We start from the raw sequence: 27597 nt of genomic DNA on the forward strand, positions 1-27597 counted from the left end.
GAGGCCCAGGACCGATTTAGATAATCATAACTGGTGTTGGTTATGAGCGGGATTCGAACTTGGTTTACTGGGTTCGTAGCATAGCGTGGTAACCGCTACCCTACCACTCCCCACAATCACACACACCCCTCCCCCCACACACGCATGTTTAATTAGGCATTCCTGGCTGGCCTTTATGGCCAGGAAGTAGCTCAGTTGGTGGAACAGCAGGGCTCCCAATCATGAGGTCATGAGTTCAAATCCCGGTCAGGGTTGACTCAGCCCCATCATCTTAATCATGCCATCTCCATTCCTTGGGGGGTCACTAAAATGAGCACCATCTGGCGGGGCTGCACTGCTTGGCAAAGAGGCTTTTATTACGTCGAGGAGGTAATGGTACCAGCCACGGAAATGTAGAATTTCCACCACTGGCTTCGGACCAATGAAGATGGATGAGTGTGCCTCGGGTTCATTGATTGAGCCAGTGGGCGCTGGTTTTTGTTGACGGGTTTTATTTACACATGAATGTGTAAATACGAAACCAATCCACGTTCGTTAAATAAAATGAATCCAAACGTTGCATATAACAATACGTATATGTATTTTATAAATGCAAATTACATGTAATATACTTTATCCTAGAACATAAACATGGTGTAGTCCTTCAATTTGTATGTACTATATGTGTTGTACGTATCATATTGAACTTCTTTCGCACTGTATGTAGCTCTTTCGCACCGTACGTAGCCAACCGTGCTAATCAGAGGTGCAGGGCAGAGGTCGCAAACGGGTTTCGATTCCTTACCCGTACCCGGCCGCACCAGGGTCGCAAATGGGTACCCGTTCCCTACCCGTACCCGTACCCTACCCGAAATGAGTGACAAACGGTTACTCACCAGTGACTCACGGCCTACCCGTACCCATACCCGGCCGCACCAGGTTCGCAAACGGGTACCCGTACCCGTACCTGGCCGGGTACGGGTAGCCGGGTATCGGGTATGGGTATCGGGTACCCGGTTGCGACCTCTAGTGCAGGGTAAGGACAGCAAACCCTAACGGGGATGTCTTGCTCAAGCAACTGCTGACGGAAGGGCCTACACTAGAGGGAGTTCTACAGGGTCCTCTACAGGGTGTTTTGGTCTACACTACCACGCTGACCAGTGCCTCGGAAGAGGTGGGCGTATCCACACTTTACCCGACTATGCTCCCTACCAGTCAACTAACTGCAGAGCGCACCCCTTTATACTGCTGGGTAGACAAGAGGCGGGAGGGGAGGGATTAAATAAACTTCCCAATTGCTTCAACTGCCTCACCGAGAATTCAAACCTGCAACCTCTGAATTGCAAGTCCAGTGTGCGCTAACTAGGGCTGAACGATTTGGGGAAAATATCTAATTGCGATTTTTCTGATAGATATTGCCATTGTGATAAATGTTTTTTTAAAGTCAAGCTCCAGTTCAATATTCACTGTGTAATAGATTTAAAACATGTGATGGAGCATTACCACATGATACCATCAAAATGTGAACTGCTCGAAATATTCTTATGCAAGGATGAGAACTTAAAAGATATGAATTGCTTCCAACATGTATTTATTAAAATGTTTTAATTGAAATAGAACAATCAAACATAGAACAATTGTTAATTTAAATAAAAAAAAAGTTATAATAATACAAAATAAAACAATTCCAATAAGAAAGTAATAGGACTTTTCAAATCACTAAAAATGGCAACCTTTGCGATTTGATAATCGCATTGTTTCAAATTGCGATTTCGATTTCAAATCGATTTATTGTTCAGCCCTAGCGCTAACCATTACACCACGGCAGCATCACAGTTAGAACATGCGATACAGATTGCTTCAACAAGACAGCAAGAGCGAGATGACAAACAATTTAACCAAGCATCAGGGCGGTGAATCGGTACGTGCCTTGTAAATGCAGTATACACATTGAATATATGTCCAGTGTGAAAAAACAAATCATCCGGAATGCATCCAAGCTCATCATAGTGTAATGAGCGACTTCCGCGACACGTCGTGTACAGGGTACTTCTTTTATTTCTCACACTGGGCACAACACAGGCCAACCTTATTCTTCTCACTCGGAGTACAAAACTTAGATATTAACGTCTCTACTGGCTACACACAGCCGATCATTCGGCGTGGTCCCACCGCCCTCACTCGGCTACGCCGCTGGCTGGCGGCGTAACGATGATGGCGATGGAACCCCCGCAGGAGATCTTCCACTTGACCGGACGACGGAGAGAGATGTCGGCGAGCAGCGACGCAGCCAGGACCCAAGAATCCACACACGAACCCCGAGCCCCGGGTCCGCTCCCCCTTATGTCCCCCCAGGCGTGGCTAGGCCCCGCCTCCGGCCACGCCCTCTCGTGGAACCTTCGAGCAGCTCCCCGGAGTATCTCGGCTAACCCCACCTGTTACCTTTGCCCCAGATACCTCTCCTTCTCTGATTGGTTGTTACTTTAACCGTGTCTGTACCTGTGCTTCCCTTTCCCGGCCAGCAGATGTCACCATGTCATTACAATAGCTTGGAAGTTAAGCAAGGCTGAGCGCGAATTGTACTTGGATGGGTGACCACCATGCACAAAAAGGTTCATCATAGGGATGTGGGACTAAGTTATGGGCAGGAGAGTGTAGGTGCAGAAAAATCCATTGTTTTATCGTACTCTTATGTTCCCACGTCCATGCTCCCTGCCTTTGCCAGCCACCACTAATCGGCGTGGTGAAGTATGGTCAAATAACCTTCACGACCCACGTGGCATTCATAGGCCCTCGTCTAGGAGTGGAGTGACAAAGTGGCTGTACATCTATTTATTTCTAATATTTAATAGACACATGAAGACGTTACGTTTTAGCTACCGTGTTGGCAGTGGTGTTGAAGCACAGGTTGCAAACACTGTACCAGTGTCATTACTAACACTGCCTTATAGCTGAAACATACACAGCACAATCAGCTATAGTTTCAGGTCGAGTAGTTTTTTTCATAGGAGCGTTTTACACATTTACGTAGACACATACAAACACAAACCACCACAAAGTCAGGTTTTTCCTGAAGCAGGTCTTATTGTGTTTATTAATAAAATCTCACACTGGGGGAAACGTGAGCATAATAGGCGCTCACTAACATTAGCCCACGTACCGGATCTGTAACCCGGCCGACGGGGTTTAACTGGTGTAATGATACGTGTGGGTGTGTACACACATGTACGTGCTTGCGTTGCGTGTATGTTCTTGAGCGGGAGTATAGCGGTCACCGCACTGTGCTATGAACCCAGCAACCTGAGTTCAATGCCCGCTCACGGCCAACACCAGTGACGATTATCTGAACCAGTGCTGATTCTCCCCTAGGTCGACTCAGCCTCACATGAGTATATCGTGCGGTGTGTCAACATCTCCACAAGGGAGACAAAGGCGGTCGGGCGTGATGCTGCCCACCCACCCCCTCATGTACTGTGCCGTCCTTCATAGGTGCTCGCTACCAGCATTTGTCCCAACAATCTGTTAAGGTTATACGGGGGGAGCGGATCTTTGTCTTTGTGTTTTTGCGGGCTTTGTGCTCACGCATCTATTGCTCTCGCCCTCGCACAGGTGTGACGATGTCAGAAATGGAGGAACACTACGACGGAGACATGGACGGAGAGACGTGGGAGGGGGCGAGCGTCATCCGCGCCGCACAGCGAGCGGGATATGCGAGTGAGTCACGGTGGAAAGGCAATACGCCTCTAATCTAGAACTCCGCAGGCCAGATTTGGTGGATTGTGCAGGCTTTATTAAACTTAAAAAAATGTGTTTTCCCACTTCTGAGCCCCCACCCTCCTCAATTACAATGAGACACTGGAAGAGGAACACGTTTATTTCAAAACATTAACATGTTAATTCTATCTTTGAAAAGTTTATAAAAGTAAGTGAGCTCCAATGGCTGGACGTGTCGCTGGCAGGAAAGATTGCCAAGGGTTGGGAATAATGAGGGAGCAGCAAGTGCTGGGTAGATTATTACATGGCAGGATTGTGAGAGATGACAGTGAATTGGGGAGGCCTTGACCCTGACTGATGATGATATTCCATGGGTTGGAGCACTGGTTCAGTGGTTCACGGACTGCGCTATGAACCCGGCAACCTGATGTTTATCACTTGGAGACAACCCGGCATATTTGGTGCTATATCAAAACAAATCATTATTATTAACCTGTGTTCATTTCCCAGCCACAGCTAACATGAGTTGCTTATTAAATGCTGAATCAACCCACGCTAACCTGCCTGGTGAAGTATGGTTATAAAACCCCCATGACCGACAGGGCATGGGGAGCCCTTTATCCAGTAGTAGGTTGACAACGGGCTGAACAGATACATATATATTTATAATTCAATTGTGCTATCTGCATTATGTCCTGAGATGAAATTTGCAACTTTCATAGAAAGTGATGCATCACCCCACGTTAGAGAGCAGCTTCTGGTCTGACATCTCTTGAATTGTTTCTTATGGTGACTCGGTGCATATTATCACATACCTGCCTGAGAGCTATATTTGTCATGGTAATCAAACATGAAAGTTTTAGCTTTCATCAGCCAAATTAAGTAAAAAGCCAGATTTGATATGATGAATTTACTGCACTTAATCTGGTTTAGTTATGGATGGCTGAAATGTGGATTTGAACCTAGGATCTTAGTAGTGCTGGCTGTGTGCTCAATATTAGGCCTCTGACCTACCCAGGCACATTATGCAAATTAAAAAGATCAAACTCACGGTGTCATGGTGGCCAAAGCTGTTGATGTCACCACACCTCGTACGCTTTCTGCCTTCTGCCAGACTACACAGCTGTTGCTGCATAGTAGACACGCGACCTCTTAGATCAGCCCTAACAGGATCGCACCGTCTGGTCTTTCCCTTGGTCGCTGGACTCATCGAAACGACTCCATTGTCTGTCTCGGCAATCGGCTCTCCTCCATCCTTGACATATGTAGTACTCCGCTCAACCATTCTTTAATATATTCAAAGGCAAATTTGGGAGCTTCACAAACGGCTGGAAAGCAAGGTGGCACTACTGCAAGTGGACATTTGCGTTGGGCTGCCTTAAGTGAGAAAACCCATAATTTAATAATGAAAGTGGTGCTTTTTTAATTCTATTTGCACTTATACACCACTGCCACGCAATCCCATAGTGTTTAATTTAATTAAAACTGATTGTCAAATATTAATGAGTTGGATAATATTAACCTGGTCACCAGAGACTGCACGCTAAAAATATTATTTCTATTTGGATTTGCTCTAAATGTGGCCTGCACAGGCTTTGCAGATACGCTCAGAGATAAGCGCTTACTCAGTACACAGCCAAATTTCAAAGTCTTAGCTTTGTCGTAAGATAGAACCCTTGGATGACAAAAATCAATTAAGGCCACAGATGTGACTAACAGTGCCGTTCGCCAATGTCATGTATGGTGCTGCAGTTTGTACGAACATTTGCAAATGAAAATGCTTTTCTCAGCGTGTGGATGCTGAGCATAATCGAGGTGTCGAGTAATTTCTGCCAATTATAAGAAACACAAAGTAAAACTGAATGACCACAGTGTTGCCTGTGTGAAGAGCTGCCCTTGCTAACACGAGCGAACGAATGACGATAACCATGGTAATGACGATGGTGTATTCATGTTCCTACAGTCAACGCTGAGATGGACAACTCCTCCTCGCCATCACTGTCGCCAAAATACGAGCAAAAACCAGAGGACGACGACATTGAGAATAACAACGGGGAGGAGCTGGAAGTGGAGGAGGAGGAAGAGGAGGATGAAGAGGACGATGAGCAGCAGCAGAAGGCGGTGCACATGTTCCGCTCACGCCCCAAGATGCTCCCCTACAAGACGGTGTCGCGCTCCACCAACGAGCGCCCCTTCAAGTGCAAGGAGTCGCACTGCGGGAAGACCTTCGCCAGCAAGTACAAGTTGCGGCTGCATGCGCGCATCCACACGGGCGAGAAGCCCTACGTGTGCGACATTTGCAGCAAGGGCTTCACGCAGGGCTACTATCTGACGGTGCACAAGGCGACGCACAGTGGGCCGCCGCCTAAACCGTTCGTGTGCGACGTGTGCGACAAGACGTTCGCCAAGAAGCAAAAGCTCGTGCAGCACAAGCGGCAGCACACGGGCGAGCGGCCGTACGTGTGCGAGGTGTGCAAGAAGGGCTTCGTGTCATCCAACTACCTGATGGAGCACAAGGCGTGTCACTCGGACGTGAAGCGCTACGTCTGCGAGGTTTGCGGCAAGTCGTACAAGCACAAGCCTGCGCTGCGCGCGCACAAACGCCTGCACTCCGACAACAACCCATACATCTGCAAGGAGTGCGGAAACATCTACGCGCGCAACGCTCAGCTCGTGGCGCACCTGCGCTCGCACACGGGCGAACGGCCCTTCCAGTGCGAGCTGTGCGGCAAGGCGTTCATCCACCGCTGCTCGCTCACCATGCACCTCAAGCGCCACTCGGGCGAGCGCAACTTCGTGTGCACGGACTGCGGCATGGCGTTCCTCGACGCGTACACGCTCAATGAGCACCGGCGTATCCACACGGGCCAGAAGCCGTACGTGTGCGAGACGTGCGGCAAGGCGTTCCGTGTGCAGCAGTGCCTGCAGAAGCACCAGCGGCGACACTCGCGCAAGCGGCCCGCCATGCCCATGCCCGAGGCGACGCTGGAGTGCCCCGTGTGCGGCAAGACTTTCCGGCGCCTGTCGAACCTGCGGCTGCATGAGACGGTGCACTCGGGCAGCATGCCGCACTCGTGCGAGGTGTGCGGCAAGTCCTTCCTGCACCGCGCCTTCCTCAAGAAGCACGAGGAGATCCACGAGCGTGAGCGCGAGTACCGCTGCGGCGAGTGCGGCCTCATGTGCCTGGCGGCGGCAGCGCTCGCCGCGCACAGAGACACGCACAGCGCCCATCACCCCTTCGGTAGAGAGCACTCTGTGTGTGTCGGAGTCTCTGTGGTGGTTTGTGTGGATGAATGTGTTTGTGTGTGTGTTGCGGTAGTGTAGTGGTTTGCACACCACGTATGCGAACCTGGCGACCCAAGTTCGGTTCCCACTCACGTCCAACATCAGTGACGATTATCTGAACCGGTCCTGGGCCTCCCCTAGGTCAATTTATCGTAAAATGAGTAGTGTATACATCACCACTAGGGAGACTAAGGCGGCCGGGCGTGGTGCTGCCCACCCACCCCCTCATGCGCCGTGTCGGCCTTCAGGTGATCGTCAACGGCACTTTCCCCAACAGTATGTTAGGGCTATACAGGGGGTCTTTGTGTTGGTGTGGATGAGCATTTGTGTGTGTTGGTTTGGAGCGGTAGTGTAGTGGTGAGCGATACTGCGCTACATACCTGGCGACCCAAGTTCGATTCCTGCTCACGGCCAACGTCGGTGTTCAATATCTGAACTGATACTCGGCCTCCCTTAGGTCGACTCGGCCTAAAATGAGTACCTAGTGTGGTGTGTAAACATCCGCATGGGAGCGACAAAGGCGGCCGGGCGTGGTGCTGGCCACCCACCCCCCATGAAGAAGCCAGGGCTTTCATTTGAGATTTGTGCGTTCTGGGTTACTGACCTGCTCACAATCGTTAAAGACCTTGATGTTAGTGAATAGGCCTGGGTGAAGCTGCATGGCCACGAGTTTTAAACATTTTCTGTTCACATTTGGGTGTGACTGAAATATGACTCCTATACTATTAAAAAAAATGTTTTTACTATTTCAAGAAGCCGTCCATGGCTGTTGTAATAGAATATCCATATGGTACAGATACATTGGGAGGCCGATCAATGACTAGGTCCAGTTAAAAAGATCTCCCTGTTGTTCAGCCATGGTTTGTATGCTGATGGCCTGGTAACAGCTTCTCACTGAGAAGGAGTTGGAGACTGCTGCTGAACCTGAAGCTTGGAACAAAGAGTTGAAGCGTGCCACTTTGTTGTCAAACCCTCCACCCCCTCAACTCTCCATGGGTAATGGGGTGGTTGGTGAGATGTATGTTGAAGGAATGAGCAAGAGACAGAGATGTATTCAGAAGAGATATAAAAACAGAAACAAGAGATGTGTTATGTATAAACTTAAAACCTCGGATTTCACCGCCGATACAATAATTTTTGTATTTTTTTTTCTTCAGCCACGTGGTAAACGCGTGGCAACATTCTTGTAATTCTTGCCAAACGTCAAGTCTCGTCTTTTCTGTTCATAAAAAGACTTCTATGAAGGTCAAATACAGATTAAAAACCCTGGGCAGATTGATAAGAGAACGAAGAGATTTAATGGAGGTGTATTCAGAAGGGATTGAAGATGTATGATGGAGATGTATTCAGAGGCGACACAAGGGAGAGAGATGTAGAGAGATAAAAACACATGAACACCACTGAACAGATGTCACATTGTTTGTATTGAGTAGTGTCTTCACCACCCAAACCCCATATCACATGACTCAGGCATGTTGAGCTGAATATCTTAATGATTTTACATTGTTGTGTGGGATAATTGAATTATTAGACTTAATATGAGTTAAACATTAATTTAAATTATTTATTTTGCTCCTCTTACTGTTCATTAAGAAACAAATATTGAAAAATAGACCAGATGGATACTGGCCGCATCCAAATTCCATACAAATTCCATCCAAATATTCTGTGCACCCTGAGCGTGTAGTTTATCTGAAGATTTGTCGGCGGGGTGTATGTATACATGTGTGTGCATATGTCTGAATGTGTGTAGCCGTAGTGTAGCGGTTAGCGCGCCGCGCTACGAACCTGGCAACCCGAGTTGATATCCGCTCACGGCCACCACCAGTGACAATTATCTGAACCGGTCCTGGGACTCCCCTAGGTCGACTCAGTCTCAAATTAGTACCTAATGCGGTGTGTAAACATCCCCTATGGGGAGATCAAGGTGGTTGAGCATGGTGCTGGCCACCCACCCCCTCGTGTACTGTGCTGGCCTTCATGGATGCTTGCTAACAGCACTTGCCCTTCCAGTCTGTTAAGGCTATACATGGGATCTTTGTCTTGTGTGTGTGTAGATATGTACGAGTGCGTGCATGTCATTTGTCCTATGGGATCATTCTTTGCTGTTGTATTTGCTTCACCAAATGTTACATCCTTACTCCAAAGGGATGGTGTTTGCAAAGGTGAAACTGAGTTGGGTTGAACCTGGATGGAAGTTTTTTTACATTTGCAACCTTATGATTGGGAGCCATGCTATGCCAGTCTGATCTGCATTTGTCCACAAACACGACCTAATTACACGTGTGTTTTTGTGTGGTCGTGTTTGCAGTTTCAGTCATGTCAGACCCCGAGTTAACAGATTTATTCCAAATGAAATCCGAGGAAGAAGGATTTGGCCTGGATCAAGCTCCAATGGAAGGTGAGTGAGTATGTGGTATCTGTGTGTAGGTATGGAGCGCGATTTGCGTTTTTAGTAAGGGTGTACTGATTTGTGCTTTTTATTATTCTGCCGAATAACAAATACTTTATGGGACCTCCTTTGCCAGTACCAAAATATACTAATAGGGTTTTTTCCCATTTTTTCTGGCAACTGACACCTTTTGCAAGGAATCATGTTTACATTAACCACAATACTTTCAGTCAAATGTAAACAAAAAACAATACTTTGATAATTTAAGCATTGTCCTTGAAACTGATTGGTCCACACCAGAGACAGCTTTCTTTAGAGTCTAGTTTCATATGGTGTTCGACCAGATGACGCCAAAAGGCGTATAGTTCAAGAGTATTGTTTTTTGTTTGCATTTGACTGCAAGTATTGCGGTTAATGTAAACATGATTCCTTGCAAAAGGTGTCGGTTTTGTTGCCAGAAAAAAAGGGAAAAACCCTATTAACAAATATCTTCTCTAGGTATTCGGAACTCAAAACCCAAAAGTTTTTTTGGTCATATTTTTTGTTTTTAATCACATCTTTCCCTCCCTCTTTATCTCGGTCTTCTCCTCTGTCTACAGTACTGCTGTCTCTAAGTGTATTTTGTCACGGGTCTCTCGGTTTCCCTCCGTCTTCTTGTCTCTCCGTTTCTTCCTCTCGTCCCGTCTTGCTCCATCGCTGTATCCTTTTTCTTCTCTGTATCTGTCTCTCTGTTGATCTGTCATTCCTCCTTTCTCTCGATCTCCCTGCGTATATTTTTTATCTCTCTCTCTTGATCCCTCCATGTTACTTTATGTTCCCCTCTCTCGCATGTCTCTATATCTTTTGTTCTCACTGTGTCCCCATCCCATGTGTGTGTGTCTCTGTCTCTCCCTCACCATGTGCGTGTGGCCGGGGCTATAATTGTTGCTGTCACAGCTATTGTCCCCGGTGGCTCCTTCCTTCCTGCCCGCACCCACCTCTGGCGTGGTGGTCACATGGTCTCCGGCAGCCCGCAGTTCTCAGCGCCGATGCTTTGATTTTCATTTATTCTTCCTTCGATTCGGCAAATTAAAACGTGATTGTAGGCACGGCTTTATTCGCATGTCTGCATTCATGTGCCAGTGCGTAGATAGGTGTGTTTACTTGTAAGTTGTTTGTACACGTATTTGTGCGCGTGTGTTTGTTCGTGGGTTGCTGCAGTTTAGTCATTTGTGCCCAGTATTATATGAACTGGGAAACCAGAGTTTGATTTCTGGTCTCGGATAACATCGGTGACTAGTGACGTGTTATCTGAACCTATCATGGGCCCTCCCCTAGGTTAACCCGGTCTCCAATGAGTAAGTGGTGTCTTTTGTCATCATTATTAGCAATAGGAAGACAGAGGTGTGGACACAGTGCTGGACACCACCACTCTTGTTTGCCACTTGGGCTAATAGACGCTCACTAACGGCACTATATATATAGATTTAAAAAATAGGGGTAATCTTTGTGTCTACAGTTATGTGTGGATAGCTGGGTTTGATTTGAATGTGTCCTAATACATATCATCAATTGTCTATATGTGTGCATGCCATTTTTCAGAGGATGAAGACTTTGGCTTGGATCACGCAGACGGGGATGGGATACCTGATATGGGTGCGTCCAATACCTCTTCATTCGCTTTTATAAAAGCCACTTGTTTAAGGGCATAAATGTTCACTCTTGTATACAAGCCTTGTGTGTGGTACTCTCATATCAACGTCCTGTCCATCTTACTAGAATCTGCCAGCGATTGGCAATCCAAAAGGTTCAAGTCATAGTATCACGTTACACGCTTCCACATGTAATAACATTTGCCTCGTGTATTAAGCTCCCTGACCTTTTCAAAATGTATCCGCCTAATGGATAATTCATACAATGGTTCCTGCTGTCGAGGCGTGAACATCTGTAAAATGAGATGGAAATTTTCAGCACGTTTCCAACACCGTGACCAGATGTCACCATACATGATAGCATACACGCCACCTTGTGGCGAAAGAAAGAACAGAAGGAGAAAATATAACGAGCAGTAAACATTTAAACGTTTTAAAATTTCCATTGGCAGACAAGGCGAGGACAGGCCACTGGGGATACTAATCACTGCACATATTTGCTCTACATTAACTAAGTTAAATATAAACGGCACGCATGCAGAGAGCGCACACGACCCATGTGACGACCTGCTCAGAATGCACCGATTAATTTTTTTCCTCACAATGGGACATCAATTTTGATTTGAGAGCTCTTATGAGCTGGGAGTCTTATTAATTTGTTTAGCCATTTGTGGGTTACGGGCTAGCTTTTATTAATCATAGCACACTTGTCCACAGCCCTACCCTGTGTGTCTTACAAGTGCAGTTTATTGTTATTAATTATGTACGATAATGGAATAGGCAGCAATGGCGGAGCCAGGATTTTCAGGTAGGGAGGGCAACCCCTCCAGCAATTAAAAATGACAGGAGTTGTTAATAAGGACTTGTCCCTTGCTTTTTATTCGACGCGTGTGCGACGATGGCGCAGCCATCGATCGAGGGTCGAATTTGAACCGTGTGTAATCGGCATCGCGCTCGCTGAAGGTGAATGCCTTCAGGGAAGTCATATACGGTATACGCAACTGCTTACTTATTGCCAATTATGGACTAGGACTATTGTCCTATCATCTCATAGAGTCCCTGGCACATAATAATATGCTACACAGTGGCAGTGGGGTTCGCAAAATGCCGACTTATTACTAATTAACCCCAATGATCCGATCGAAATTGGAGATTTCGATCGGATCATTGGGGGGGCACGTGCCACCCCTCCCCCCCCCACTGGATCCGCCAGTGATAGGCAGGTGGGGCTGTGAGGGGCTTTTATGGTTATTGGAGTTGATGGTGATGATATTATCAAATTATTTACAAACTGTTGCTCACCTTATTTAATTGTAGACCCTTAATTTGAAAGTGTTTTTTTTTGTTTATGAGAAAAATTGTGGGAGTTGTGGTTGCCGAGAAATTACACTGCACAATTAGTTTACAGTGGATGTTTTTTTACATTACGGTCAGGCCACGACATACGCAAGAGTTATATTCTTGAAAATATGCGCAAAGGTAGAATTTGCGAATGTAGACGCTATGTTTATACGGGAACAGGTGGTTAGGTTCCCATGTCCGACTGAACTTACAGGAGAAAATTAAAATGCTTCATCGTGTGGTGGGTAATTGTCGGGCGTAATAGGCCGCCACCACTGCGATTAAACATGTACCACCAGTCAGGGCCCAACAGGGGGCAATAGCGGGTCCGGTCTGTACTTAGTAGGACTCGTGGGTCAGGCAACCTGGGGGGCGGTTAGGAACCAGAGGGGGACACCGCAGGCCCCCAGTGGGGGCTGGGGGATTACGCAACAATCTAGGTCCCTCCAGAAGCTTCCAGAGAGTGGGCGTGGCCAGGGGCGTCGTGACCCTGGGAGCCCCATAAAAGCCTGACCCCAGAGCAGCTCGAGTCAGTCAGCGTCAAGCCCAAGACCCAAGAGGTCGCCTGAAGATGGGGCCCTGGACCCCAAGCTACGCCGTCCTTCTAAGGGCCGGAGCTCAGTGAGGCCAGCGGTCAGTAGGCTCGGACCCTGAGGATCCCCGGACCCGACGTCCTTCTCAGGGCCGGGTCTGAGTGGGCCAGTGGGTCGGGTCAGCTTCCCCTAGGTCCCGTTAGCCGGAGGGCGAAGAGTGGTTGGTCCCAGTGGCTAGGGCACGTTAGCCCGGCGGCTGTACCTCCCTTAGGTTGTTGGGTAGAAGGGGTCATTACCCCTTCGTGTTAGGGACCTTCTGTGTTACTGTTAAATTAATGCGTGTTGCCTCCTAAGAGGACTCCGTCTCCATACAACCCACTACAATCGCATTAATCCTGTACTGTGCACATAAATAACAGCCATATACTTAATTAAATAGTACAAAAATAATACAAATTTATAACACAAACGATACAACAAAAAATACATAATACATTCCAGTGTACTGTAAATTTAGAAGTTTTATTTACCTTGGATGATAATGGGGGGGGTGTGATTATGATGCTACTTTGGCAGTCATCTGTGCACTTTCCGCCACACTTTCCCTAATTGCCTTCTAGTTTTTTTTATTCCTAAATCCAACCGTTGACTCGTTTACAATGTAATGGCGGCCAACACCAGACGCACAAGCAAGTCTTTCCATCGATTCCACTTTTATAGCTAAACTCGTTCATTTGTTTCTGCCTTTTGCTCTCACCTCCTCCACTCACTTGACGCTTAGATCCCATGATCGAAATAAAAAGGACCCACCACAACGAAGGCAAACGGAGTGCTAAAGGCAGCGGCACTTGAAGAGTAAAAAGCTTCAGCATGTTTATCACGGCACACAGGCCACAATCCGCTGCTGTATTTCGCGAGCACAGTACCCCCTTCCCCACCCCCCCTCCCATGATGCAATGTTTTCAAATCGCGAATAGTCAAAGGAAAAAGGTGTGAAAGTTAACCTGGTATACGAATATTTAATCGAATTTCGTGAGAGAAAAAATTATTAATTAAGATATTTCACTGTATTTGTATTACAATCGCAGCAAGCCGGACTTTTCAGTTGGCTATCTGGGGTTTTATTGTATCGCTGGCCCAGGTAAAAGTTTTTTTCTTCGTCCTTTTCATTGTACGAGTCGATCTATAAGCGATTTCATCTGGTATCGTCTGCATTTCCATATAGCAACATTCAGAGTGAAACCACCAACCACTAACTCGCACACTTTGTCAGGCCCTCTTGATTAGCACGTAACTGGTCGAACAAAGGTTATTTTTCACCTACCTTGAGGTAGGAAGAGTCGCATTTCCACAATTCACTGATCCCACTAAATCCTGTTAATTTCTCCCTTGCAGACATGGCCGATCGGCGCTACCGCAAGTACTCGGGATCCTTTGTGCCGACAGACAGGCGTGCGATGACCCCTGTGAGGCGCGGCTCGATGGTCATGGACGACGGGCCCAACCTTTCTCCTGAGAAGCCTCCCAAGGCTGAGAAGGCGCACAAGTGCACAGAATGCGACCGTGCTTACGTGCATCTCTCCTCGCTTCTATCGCACAAGAAAAAGCACGAGCGCGCGGCTGAAGCCGCGGCAGCGGCGGCTGCGGCAGCTGCGACGGAGGAAGAGGAGACGCCCGCTGGCGACTCGGGAGCCGAAGCCCCAGGCTTCCGCTGCGAAGACTGCGGAAAGAGCTTCACGCGCGCCGCGTACCTGGCGAGCCACAGTCTGGAGCACGAGGCTGCGGCGGAGGAGGCCCGCTACCCATGCGAGGTGTGCGACAAGTCGTACTCGCGGCGCGACAACCTGCGGAAGCACCAGCGGATGCACGCGGCTCTGCACGGCTCGCCGCGGAAGGGCGGCCGCGGCGCAGGTTTCCTCGACAAGCTGTGCTTGAGCAACGCCGACGCGCCCAGCAGCCCGTCTTCACCGCAGCCGCCGTCGTCGCCGCTTTCGTTGCTGCCGCCGCCCCCACCGCCCCCGCCACCACCACCGCCAGAATTCGAGTGCGAGGTGTGCGGCCGCTCGTTTCGCCGCAAGTCGCGGCTGCGCAGTCACCAGAAGTTACACATGGCGGCGCTGTGATGTGTGCGTGCGCGCTTGATCTCTCCCAAGGTGACACGGAATACATGGGGAGAATCTCCTGTGAGGCTCGGAGTGGAAGCTTTTAGGAATTTACGAGTGTGACACAGTTTGGCTGCTGTGAGAGGAATTGGTGGTGGTGGTGGTGGTGGTGGATGCGAAAGGATGAAAATTGTGCATCGGTGGTTTAAGCCAGATCTGTTATCATTTTATGATGATCATGATAATGTGTTTAAGACATTCGGCTGCATAGATTTCTGGTGGTTCGGTTAGGTGGTACAGCCAGCAAGTTTATGCCCCATTGTCGTGGACGTTTTCAATGACAGGCGTAATGCGTGCGGTGGAGTTTGTTCTCTTGAATGCTTGAGTTGTTTTCCCCAAGCACTGCGGTTTCCTCCCACACACTAAATAACAAAGTACTTTTGAGCAGGAATTATCCAATTCCAAGCATCCTATAAAATAGTACTTTCAAACTTAGTGAGTCTTTTTGAGTAATGAATTTCTAATTCTGTGTTATTACGTTGCTCAAAAACCCACCACGCTCCTCCCATCATCTTTCATTACAAAATATACAAACGGTGCACTGTTGTGTGTGTGTTTGTGTACACACTTTGCGTTTGTGTTCGCATTTGTACACAAACACACGTATGTGCGTACACATACACCTGTAGAAACACTGGCACCCAACAGGGAGGGGACTGCATTGCTACGTTTATGATTTCCACAAAAAGTAAATCGAGTTAGTTGGTGAAACGCAGCATGCAATCTTGATAACTCAAAGATGATCATTTTGAAAGGAATGACAAAATCCTTTTATGTTCCTGTTATCATTTCACTTAGCTAGGTTTTACTATGAATTGTTAAACACTTCACCTTCATTATAAATTGTAATGAATTGCCATGTCACACATTTTGCAGGTAGCCGGATGTTATTTTCATTGTCGCGATGATTTAACACTGACCTGCCAATTGTTTACCCTCACGGGAATTGCACACCAGTCGTGATGTTTTGTTGTGTGTGCACGTGTCTGTGTGTCTGTGTGTGCGTGCATGGGTGCATGTTTGTGGAAGTACGTGACTGCATAATTAGGGGATCATAGTTAAACCCAGCACCAATGTGTCACATTCCCATCCATCTGGATTAACGATCTTGACACGAAATGCATCAATTACTGGATTATTGATAGCCTGGGATGCTGCCACAGCGTAATGGTCAGTACAGGTAGTTCTCTATTTACGATGGAGATGCGTTACGACGACCCCATCGTAAGTCGAAAATATCGTAAGTCGAAGATGGCCTAGCCTACCCAGGAGTCTTAAAGAACGGTGATAATTTAGCAAAACAGAGCAATTTATCGTGGTAACCTTAAAATGAAATCGCTAAAGCTACGTATCATACATGCATTGAACGTATCGTAACGTATCATATTGTACTGTACTCACCAAGATTCTGTCCGTCGTCTGCATACTTGAACGATGTTAGGTTGTTTATGGCAATTTTGTCGAATCGCCATCATAACATCGAAATATCGTAAGTCGGACAATCATAACTCGGGGACTACCTGTACACAAGACTTGCAATCCAGATGTTGTCGGTTCGGTCCCCAGGTGTGACAATTGAAAGAGTGGGCAAATTTCCTTATCCTGGCACTAGCCTCTCCTACATTGACTCTGCCTTAAAAGTGAGGTACCACCTTGTTGTGCTATTCATCATCAGCACTGGGGAGACAATAGTGGCTGGGGCATACGTGATGCAGGTCATACTGCTCATCCGTGTACTGTGCCAGCCTTGAGAGGTGCTTGCGAATATTATTTGCCCTGACCAGACTATGTAGGTCAGAAGGGGGGTGGCGTGTGTGTGTGTGTGGGATGAGTGCGATTGATAATTTACCCACTGGAAAGTATGAGAATGTTATGCTGTTAATTGTATTATTAGTGCATGCGTGGGTGTTTTGATGCTGATTAGCAGGTGCATGTGTGACTTGCCCAAGAATGATTCACTTGAGTGTGGTCTCAATGTTAATGTCAAGGTTAGGCATCAATTTTACTTGTGAATTCTGTGGGCCATGGGAAAACTGAAACTCAATTTGCCAGGGGCACACGTGGATGCTCCCTCTTACTAACCGTGATTAGATCTGGCTGCTCTTTCATGCAGCTTGCAAAGTATTGTGGGTATTTCCCAGGATACCCTGCAACCTAAACGCCTGTCAACTCGGCAGGCATCTGTAACACTGGCGAAAATACGTCATTCTAATCGGCATCTGATGCAATTATCAAGATTGCACGTGTCGTTTTCACACCCTAGTAAGGTTAGCGACTGGGACGACATACATCAGCCATGCAATTCGGCGTGGAAGTGAAAAGTCAACGTAAGTGCCATGCCGATCAGTGCTATGGATTATAAATGTGTTATAAGTGGTTTCTATTTGTTATGGAGTCCCATGTGTGGTGTGCTTGATTCTCATAACGTCTTAACTGAGGGGCAATGTCCCTTTTGTTGATTGGCACCATCTCGTGACAGCAAATCTGTCGCTTGCGTGTGGCTCGCTATTGCCAAAGGAATAGCTGGCTCAGGCAAAGAGATGTGATCGTGTATGCATACTTACAGCGTATAGTTTGTGTGTTTTTATGTATGTATGTGTATTTACTGTATATGTATGCATGTGTGTACTGTATATGCATTATTTATACTGTATATACACATTGTACGTGTGTAGAAATGTGTATATATGTACATTATACATATATATTTGCAATATATGTGTGTGTGCATATATAGTTGATGCACAGTATTTGCTTCACGCATGGGTACACGTGCCCACATTTTCATCCCCTTTCAGAAATGCGTGAAAGCTCTTTCGGTAGCACAATGGGATCACATGTTTGTTACCATTGTTTCTGCTCAAACATGAGCAGTTTAGAGGTAGAGTGGGGTGACCTAATACTGGTGCCCTGGGAAGTAGTTTCCCCACGGGATGGGCATGAAGCAGCTGCCCACTGAGGCTGAGGACTTCCATCACTAAACGTGGGGATGGAGTGGTGTTTCCCAGGCTGGTCCGGCCATTCACTTAGCTGGTGATCCGCAGAGGCGGATTCAGCAATTCATGGATGAAATGAAAAATAATTAATCAGAATTTTGGCTGATCATGTTTGTCAAATGTAAAAAAGTGTACTTTTTTCTCTATCTGGCCTCATTTCTGATGTTTAAGATTGCAGTATTTTTTGTGAGTTAATTGCGACGGATTATTCGATGACGTTTACGTGTAAACTGCGTTACGCTCGCAGGTAGGTCGGAGGACGTTGTAACTTGAAAATGGTTTGGGTGGCAGTGTGGGCAGCGAGTCCTGAGCCGAACCAGACCTCCCTGCGCTTTGTGATGCGTTTGAGTGCATTTCGTGGATAATAACGACGCTCCAATGAAACAACCGTTAAGCCACAATGCATTGTGGGAGAGAAACACAATACACTGCATGCACACTTTGGCATGCACGCACAAAAAAGTTACATTGTCTTTTCCACTTGATATTTTTATTAACTTTTATACTTTTAACTTTTGGTAATTTTTGTCCGTCCAAGCAAAGGTCCATTTGTTTATCTGTAAGGTTTTTTTTATTTCTTTTGTGTGTACGAGTGCGTGCATTGACAGTCAAGAATGAGCAAGGCGCTAGCGCGAGCCTCGTGCTTTGTCAATGAGTCAATGGATTATGTCTAAGTAACCTTCCCCACCATGGTGGAGTGTAGCGTGAACTCATATACACTTTAATCTTCATTTTTGGAGCTTTCGTGACTGCAGGAATTATTCTTTGGTTCTTTCGTGACTTAACCGAAAGAACCAAAGAATCATATACACTTTGCATGTGAAGTTAGTCATGTTTTGGCTAAAAGGAGGTCAGGATGGTATTGTCACTACAACCCCAACAGCACCGCCACCATCACTACTAATACCACCTTCTCCAGTTTCATGTACTGTACCTTAACACTAATGGGGAACTTAACGCTAATTCTAGATTTGAAGTTTTCGTGACTGCAATGATCTATACTCTTTGGTGCTTTCTTTAACGCTAACCCTATTCATAACTTTAGCTCTAAACCCAGCCTAACACTAACTGTAGCCAAATATGACCCTCACCTTATCCCGTTGCAATGTAATCCTTAACCTAACTTTACTCTGTCTTTAATTCAGATTCTGTCTCCACTTTAACATTTCCTAAACACTCAATTTAACCCTCATCGTAACATTATCGTATTCGGAAAATGTTGCTCAGATCGTTATCAGGAACAGCAAATTCCTCAACTATGCTTTTGCTTTGGGACGAAAGAGAACTTCCTCCTTGTCCACAAAACATGTGAACGTACGAACCTGTGTATGTTTGCATCACACACACATCGATGTCACCAATGAATACCCCCTTCTCTGGAATGAGCGCGGTCAAGCGTGGTGACGCTATAAACTCTACAAACATTGGTCAAACACTGAGAAGACTTGCATTGGGGAGGAGCGAGACAGTTGCGTGGCATAACACACTAAACATCCAAACGCTATTCCTGACCCTGAGCCAACCAGCAGTGAGTATTATCCCACTCACTGCCCCTAACCCTGGCCAACCAGACGTCAATAATAGCCCTCTCCAAGAACCGTGCGCCTTTTGGCGTCATCTGGTCCAACCCATGTGAGACTAGGCTCTAAGGAAAGCTGTCTCGGGTGTGGACCAATCAACTTCAAGGACAGTGCACATTATCAGAGTTATTATTTTTGTTTGCATTATGACTGCAGGTATTGTGGTCTATGTAAACATGACTCCTTGTAAAAAAGGTGTCAGTTTTGTTGCCAGATAAAAGGGTAAAAAAACAATTATAACCGTGGTTTTCTCTCGCATGCAATTTTATGTACTCATTGAGGAATTGGACTAACATTTCACCGTGGGACCCTCCCAAGGAATCATGTGACGCAGTGTGCCTTCACTGGATACCATTTCCGAGTATAAAAGTCCCTGTTTTCCCATGTTGGAAAACAACACCCAATTTAAACAACAATTGCTGTTCTGCAGAGGTGTTTAAAGACATTGCAGGTATACATAGAGAGAGGTGCTGTAGTTTTCCACGTCAGCTACGAGAATTGGCTTGGTTCTGTACGAGGGTCGCTGCAGATTTCGTCGTCTGCCAATTTCGTCACAGGTATGGAAATGTGCACTGGAGATTTGGTGCTTGTTCCACCTGGCTGCTGATGCTGCTGCTGTTGTTGTTGTCCAGTGTTGTAGTAAAGTGTTGCTGTATTGAGGGCTGCACTCATGGAAGACACTTAACTTGGCAGTGATTGGAGAACGACTGACGGCGGTACTTGCCCCACCCCTTGTTTTGGTTTAACTTATTTGAGCAATACCTTTAATGACGTGGTGTTACAAATGATGACTCGATGTGAAAGCCAAGACTGTGTTCGTGTCGGATTTTAGCTTTCGATTTGGTCGCAAAGAGACTTTGCCCGCAATTTCAGTCCCGCAATGACAACTTTATATAAGGAATGGGGACAAATTTAGATTAGGAACGGAGGGGATGATTCAAACGACGACATTGCGAACCTGTCGGTGACACTTGCATTTCAATGCCCGAATAGTACCACAGTTAGTGATGCTTGCACACAAATATTTACACCACCCATGCATGTCGTGTGTGCATCTTGAAGTTAAACTGAGCGACTTTAGTACATACAGTTTTGTTTTGGGCTCGCAACTTTTTTTTGTTAAACTTTGTTGCTTATGTTTTGCAACAAACCTGTGCACACTATTAAAACTATATTAGCCAATTAGTGAATTTATGTAACTAATTACAAAAGCTATGTTAGACCTGGACCCCACCTCTCTTATCTCGATAACCCCAACCTAAACAACCTACTCAATCTTGGCAGGAGAACAGGATGAGAAATTGCAGCCGACATGCGTTATGAAAACTCAAAATTGTTAGCAGTTGTGGAACAAAAAACATTAAATTTAACTTGCCATGTATTATTTGCATCGTCGCGTGTATCGGTTGACTTGCTAAAGATCGATGAAGGTAGCTTTGATTTTGACATTCATTATGAAGTATTAGCAGAGCCTTTCCACTGAATTTGCAGCCCGATTCCGTTTGTTGGACTGGCATTGGCCCTTGACAGAAATTTCAAATCTGTTTGATCCCAAAATCGGTGTCAGCATTGTGTCGTATGCCATGCAGATATATTTAGAACTTATTTTAATCTTGACACACATCTCATCCAAATCAACATTACTTTCACGGTGCTCCAGTCCTGTGTGAAATGGAGCAACATGGATATAATTCCTTTTGAAAGTGATGTTATTCCATAAGTTGTTGTATGACTTAACTTTGCCATGATGGATTCATTTATAAACTGAGAATACCAAATATCAGATTGTAGAGTCTATCCATGTCCATTTGCGAGTCTGTTGTTAAATCAAGGGGAGTAATGTGCATAAATTACTGACGATGCATAGTCGGACACTCCATGTCACACCACTGATCCCCATCTCAGCCCACTTGTGTGTCAGAGCCATGAGACACATTAACATCTTTCCTAAGCTCCATTTGCTAGTGAAGAGTCTTATTGTGTTCCAGGAAAGGACCCCGGACGATACCAAAACGACTTGCCAAGTCGCATCGGTGGGCTTCTGTTGTGCAACTTTGGACATTATTCTTTGATGTTGTGACTACCTACATTGAAAAATATAGCAGGCATTCGGCATGTGGTGAACCACTCTTTATAAAGGATCAAGGATAAAACCCATGCCGAGTCTTGCGTACCTCCGCTCTACCTTCTTAGTCTATGGTAGGGAGACCAGCAAAGTGTTTTTGAAATTGGGTGTCCTAATCACATTTTTATTTCGTAATGCCGCTATTGAAAAATGCAGCGCGTTTAAGTTATTTGGCCAAAAATTTTCAATGTCAGCTATTCAATAAGAGCAACCTGACCTGATTTTCGATGTTATCAGGTATTGTTTACGTATCTAAATTGCAACGCCAGACAGTGTTACCACATCGGAGCTCTTGCTTTCAGATGCTCTTTTTCGTTCATTTATTAAAATATAGGTGTAACAGAGGGTATTTTAATTTTTTAAAAGGGGATATTCCACAGGGATATTTACTAGGCTGGAAAAAATACTCTGATTGGTGCAAACCGGGCTCAAGAGCAACCAAACTTAGCATTGTTTAGTGATGTTTTTCCTCAGAATTCACGAGACAATCTTGTAAATCAGCAATAATGAAAACTTGGAAAAGATTAGCAGCTTATGGCAAATGTGCACAGTGCTGTTCTTTATTTAAGTTTTAAATTCGATTAATTCAGAAAATCAATTTATCGTTTGTAAAAGCTATGAAAAGTGTCAAGTTGTCCTTAATTGGCACTGCTAATCTCCGTGTATAGCACAGAGTCAGTGGTGTATACTGTATTGCAAATTCCTATGGCAGGGATCAGTCGATACGAATACGACTTGACTTCGCCCAAAGTGGGGTACACATTCCAGCAACCCCAGTGAGGCGGTAAGAATACAACCGAGTTAACTCCAGACTGAGATTCGAACTCGTAAACTTGGAACTGTAAAGTGGTGTCGTCGTCCACGTTTCACCGTTTTATCGTCTTGCTTTAATTCCTGATTTGCTGACACTGTTTCGTGGATCCGGTGTGCGTGCTAGTATCGAGACAATGCTGGGGTACGGACCACTTTGGTAGTCCCAGGAGGGACAGGTGGAACTTACCTGGCTGTGGTCACAAACCAGAACAATTTCAAGATGCAGGCAGAAAATTAAACGACACCACTGAAATTACCTCCCCGTTTGCTTTCCAAGGTCATGCCCAGATGAGTTTTGCAACCAAATCTCCCATGCTTATGGAACCAACTGGGAGGTGTAAAACAATACCAGTGATGCAAGTAACACCCATGGTGGGAAACCGATATCCATTTTCAAAACTATATGATCGACCCCTATCGAATATGATTGTGTGGTCACAAGCCCAAATCCCAGTTTAACATTAGTATAAATAAATGTTTAGTCAATGTTTTGTGTGTGTGTGTGTCGGTAGGTATTGGACGAGCTTGTTAATGTAAACTTTTAACGATGACCGTGTGCGTGTGGCTGCCTGTCGCAGTCTGCTGAATGCACCTACACGAGCTGCTAAGCCGTGGGGCTTTGCTGTGGCCCTGTCTCAGCGTGCTCGTTTCGTTAGGTTGCTGAATAACTTGTCTCAATTTGTACAACTCAGCGTGTAAACGCCACTGCCCTCTTAAGACATCCGGTTTGGGTTTCATGTCGAAAGTGAGCAACGGGGTCCTCTGGACCTTGTCCGCCTCTAAGCCGAGGTGTTGGAGCCCTCGTCAGTAACGATGAAGTGAAGGTATGCTTCTACTGTGTATATAGCGTGTAGTGTGCGCAGCGCTGAGACGCTCGCAGGACGTCAAGGATGTTAGCTGAAATATAAACGTGTACCCCGATATGCTCAACGTTATTTATTTTAAACACTTTTTTTAAAACTGACCACTGCCGTGTGCTCGTTACGAGTGTGCTCGTTACGAGTGTGCTTGTTACGAGCACACTCGACTAGTTTCTCGAACACCACAATTAAGAGTCCTTGTCAAGGAAACTCACATGGGCGTCTTGGCTTTGACACCCCCCCCCCCCCCCATGGTTTGTTCCGATAAAAGATGTAGCATGGAATTTAAAATGTGCTTGCCAATGGGCGGATAGTCCTGGGAGATACCCGCAAATGTCGTATGCAAATGCTGGCATGTAATGATTCGGTTCGAATAAAAAGTCGATTCTTACACTTACAATCTATATATCGATTTGTCCACTTACAATTTGTTCTGACAAAATAATCTAGCTATAAAGTAATATGATATTACATTTCTGCCAGTGAAGTGAACAAAACTATACAAACAAGAAAGAAAAAAACGTTTAAAAAAACCAATGCGAATAAAATGAAAACAATACAAAACATAAATTATTGAATGACATCGCCATCCTAAATTTGTAACAATTGAATCAGGCGCAGGGTGGAAATGTGAATTGTTACATGCCTATGTAATACCCACCACACAAATATAGATACAAGCATTGCGATTCTGGAATTGTTTTTGCTATAATGCCCTTATCAATACTGCTGTTTAACATTGCCGGGTTATTCCAGTATTGCAATACATGGGGAGTGGTTGTATCACAAGATATTGCCCAATGTAGGCAATAGTTGCTATTGTGCTATACAGAGGTGTTGCTTGGTACCATATTCATTATGTTTTAATCTGGATTGTCATTGTGAAAGCAACATTTGGTGGGAATTGTGCATACGATAGAATGTACGTTTACCTCTGCACAAGAACATTTCAAGTGAGCCTGTAAGTACTGTGGATCGATGTGGCTGAGTTCATTTGCAAATACCTGTAATGCAGTGGCTTAGGCGTTGGTGAATCATGCAGAGATGGAGCAATAATGTGTGCTTGGCTCCTGCCTGCAGGACATTAGGTGCTTGTCAGGGGCAATGAAGCAAGTAGGTTTCTGGATCATGTACATGACAATTGGAGTGTTACCCCAGTATGTGCATACATTTTCTTTGGGCACTCCATTTTCCTCCCACACGAAGCAAGAATACAGTGCTGGCGAAATGCACGAGCAAGCGGACATCTCCATGTCTGTCTTCAACCTCCTTTGAAATCTATATTATGACAGCGGCCCAGAAACATGCATTGACATTAAGACGTTGGCAATGTCCATGCCATGTCGCATTAACACTGGTTCATAGGGTCATGTGTTGTAATCTATGTAACAAGAAAACAATGAACCTTGTTAAATTAAGTTGCATGTTGGGGAATCCCAGCCCTTGGGAATCTGATGGCATGTTACCAAGGGTAGCCTGTATGGAATCCAATAGCATTTAGCCAGGCCTAGGTGTATGCAATCCGATTGCATGTAAACAAGGATAACCATGTGGACTCCGTCATCATGCCCTCAACAAATGCAGCTGCAACTCAATATGGATTGTAGCAAGAGTGTAGCTGCTGAGCATAATAACATGGGATCAGATACAATGGGGTATTTTTATTGTTTATTTTAGTAAATGCTACTTATTTGCATCACATTTTGCGAAGGTTCTCCTGCTTCAGTCCGTGTATAAACTGAGACTTGACCAGACTACATTCGCGGTATTGTGTAACACATATTCACCTACTGGAAAAAATGCTGAAATGTACATTGTAATTATATTTAAAGTTCTTAGTAGCCAGTATGAAACGTATGACCGTACCATGTTAAGACGTAATCTTTAAAGTATTGTATCTATACAGGTAGAGTTGTAATTGGAATAGTTGAAATAAAACCAGTTTAATAACCTTTTGTGACTTGAATCTTTTGCTTATGTGTGTGCATGTGTGCTGGTGTTTGTGTCCACTCGCGCAGTGGTTCGCACACTGCTATGGATCAGGGGACGGACCTGGGTTTAATTCCCGGCTATGGAAAACGTCATTTGCAAGGTGACTGGGCGTGATTTGCTGGCCGTATACCGTGCCAGCCTTTGTGGGTGCTCACAAACACCACTTTCCCCAGAACCTATACTCAAACTTATTGTATTGCACCATCTCCTCAGTGGATGTTCTCTTAGATGCCTTCCATTCTTTGGCTGCCACTCACTCCATTAAATGGGGTTGCACGGTGGCTAGGAGATGTTAACTACCTCGCCTGGTATACAGGAGGCCGTGGGTTCGATCCCGACCCTGACGCCTGCTGTATATTTGGAGTTTGCATGTTCTTCCCGTGGTCACATGTATTTATCCCCAGCTCCTCCGGTTTCTCTCCACATTTAGAATCAACGTGCATTTATAGTATTTGGCTGCTTTAAATTTCCACCTGATAAGCCCCTTCGTTGAGCTATCATTTGTGGCCACGTCGCCTTACGAAAAAGAGCTACAGTATATGGCTAGGTGGGCCTTACCTGGTAAAATAAAAAAAAAACCTATGATAATTGTTTTTTTACCCTTTTATCTGCCAACAAAACTGACCTTTTTTTACAAGGAGTCATGTTTACATTGACCACAATACCTGCGGTCGGAATGCAAACAAAAAACACAACTCTGATAATGTATGCACTGTCCTTGAAATTGATTGGTCCACACCCGAGACAGCTTTTCTTAGAGCCTAGTCTCACATGGTGTTGGACCAGATGACGCAAAAAAAAACCTACTCTTACTCCCCACCCACTCACTATCCCATGCCCTATCCAACCTGGTGGATGCGTCCGGGCTCGCGGCTCAGCACCTGCTTCAGGAGGTAGCCACGGCGCTGCAGTTCTCGGCCCGGGTACTCGGCCACGATGTACTTCCTGATGGCCACCACGTGCTCAAGAGACCCGCACGTTAAGCACACGCAGTCACTGCACGCATAGTATGCGTGGAGGTACCATGCACCCTGACTACACACACACAGAGCAAAGACATGCATATACAGCGGCAATGCATGCACATTGGTCGCTTCTGGGCAGGCTCTCCTTGCACGAGCTCGGAGAGTGGCATCCCTGCAGCGCAGCAGGTCCTTGGCCACCGAAGTCCCCAGCCCGTGATGTTCTATGCCAGAAACCGTTGACGAACGCCCCAATCGTTCTGCTGGTTTATATAGTGAGCATATTACCACCAGGGCAGAGCTATGACTCGCATCACTTTCCAGACTTCCCCTGGACTGACAGATTCTGCCATTCGACAGCTGATTAAAGTGGCAAGCGAGCCACCGTGTTGGCTCGGTCATGACTCGGCAGTGGTCGAATGTGTGGCAAGAAGGTTGTGTGGAATGAGCGCGACTCGTTATAACATATTCGTTTAGCAACCGGAAGCATGGGGATCCGGACGCCGTTGGACTTCGAGCAACATCATCACCACCATCATCACCACCATCAACTACCACCATCACCACCACCATCACCACCACCACCACAATCCATGAGCAGGTGCTCACTGCACGTTTTGTCATGTGTTTCCACTTTCTTCTTTCTTGTGTCAACATGCTCAAGTCGTGCACATTTCTAGAACCAATTATAATTGGCTAGCTTGACTACCCGGCTTCGCCCGGGACTTGGATCTGCTCCTGTCTTCACTCCTCCAAAGGAGGAATGGGGCGAGATTCATTCTGCTTATGAACAAACAATCGAGTGGATAACATTCCTGTCAACCCTTTATCGGTGTGTAATCGAGGACTTCCAGGACGACTCTTGAATGGTGCTTCTTTATTACCTGAACCGCCGCTTCCATCTCCGGGTTATTTCCCTTTTATCAAATGCCATGGACGAGGCGTCCTCTCTGTCCCACCGTCGAGGTTCGCCACTTTCTCTCTGATCCCGCCACTGGCTGGCGGCGTGCCGGGGAGAAGAGGCGAGCTCCGCTGGGCGATCTGCCACGTGGTCGATGGTGAGGAGAGGTGAGGAGAGGATGAGCAGCGACGCAGTCCGGACCAAGGCTTCCCACACCGACCGCAAGTCCTCCCCTGCCTCTGCTTATATTCCTCCTGGGCGGAGCTATGCTAGGCTCCGCCTCTAGCCACGCCCCTCGTGGAACCTTCCCGATGGTTCCCGAACATCTTCT

The 27597-nt window shown here is 46.1% G+C and overlaps 1 protein-coding gene across 1 annotated transcript in view; it reads left to right on the forward strand.

Moving 5' to 3' along the window:
- The window catches only part of LOC144933158 (uncharacterized), a 39019-nt gene extending 13663 nt beyond the window's left edge, over positions 1-25356 (forward strand). The window contains exons 2-6 of the mRNA XM_078857757.1: positions 3589-3693; positions 5657-6934; positions 9290-9379; positions 10952-11005; positions 14271-25356. Of these exons, the coding sequence (XP_078713883.1) occupies positions 3597-3693; positions 5657-6934; positions 9290-9379; positions 10952-11005; positions 14271-14998 (2247 nt within the window). The 5' untranslated portion in view covers positions 3589-3596 and the 3' untranslated portion in view covers positions 14999-25356. The remainder of the gene's footprint in view (positions 1-3588; positions 3694-5656; positions 6935-9289; positions 9380-10951; positions 11006-14270) is intronic.
- Positions 25357-27597: the final 2241 nt, after the last annotated feature.

This window comes from Lampetra fluviatilis, chromosome 6 (assembly GCF_964198595.1).
Source record: "Lampetra fluviatilis chromosome 6, kcLamFluv1.1, whole genome shotgun sequence".
NCBI lineage: Eukaryota > Metazoa > Chordata > Hyperoartia > Petromyzontiformes > Petromyzontidae > Lampetra > Lampetra fluviatilis.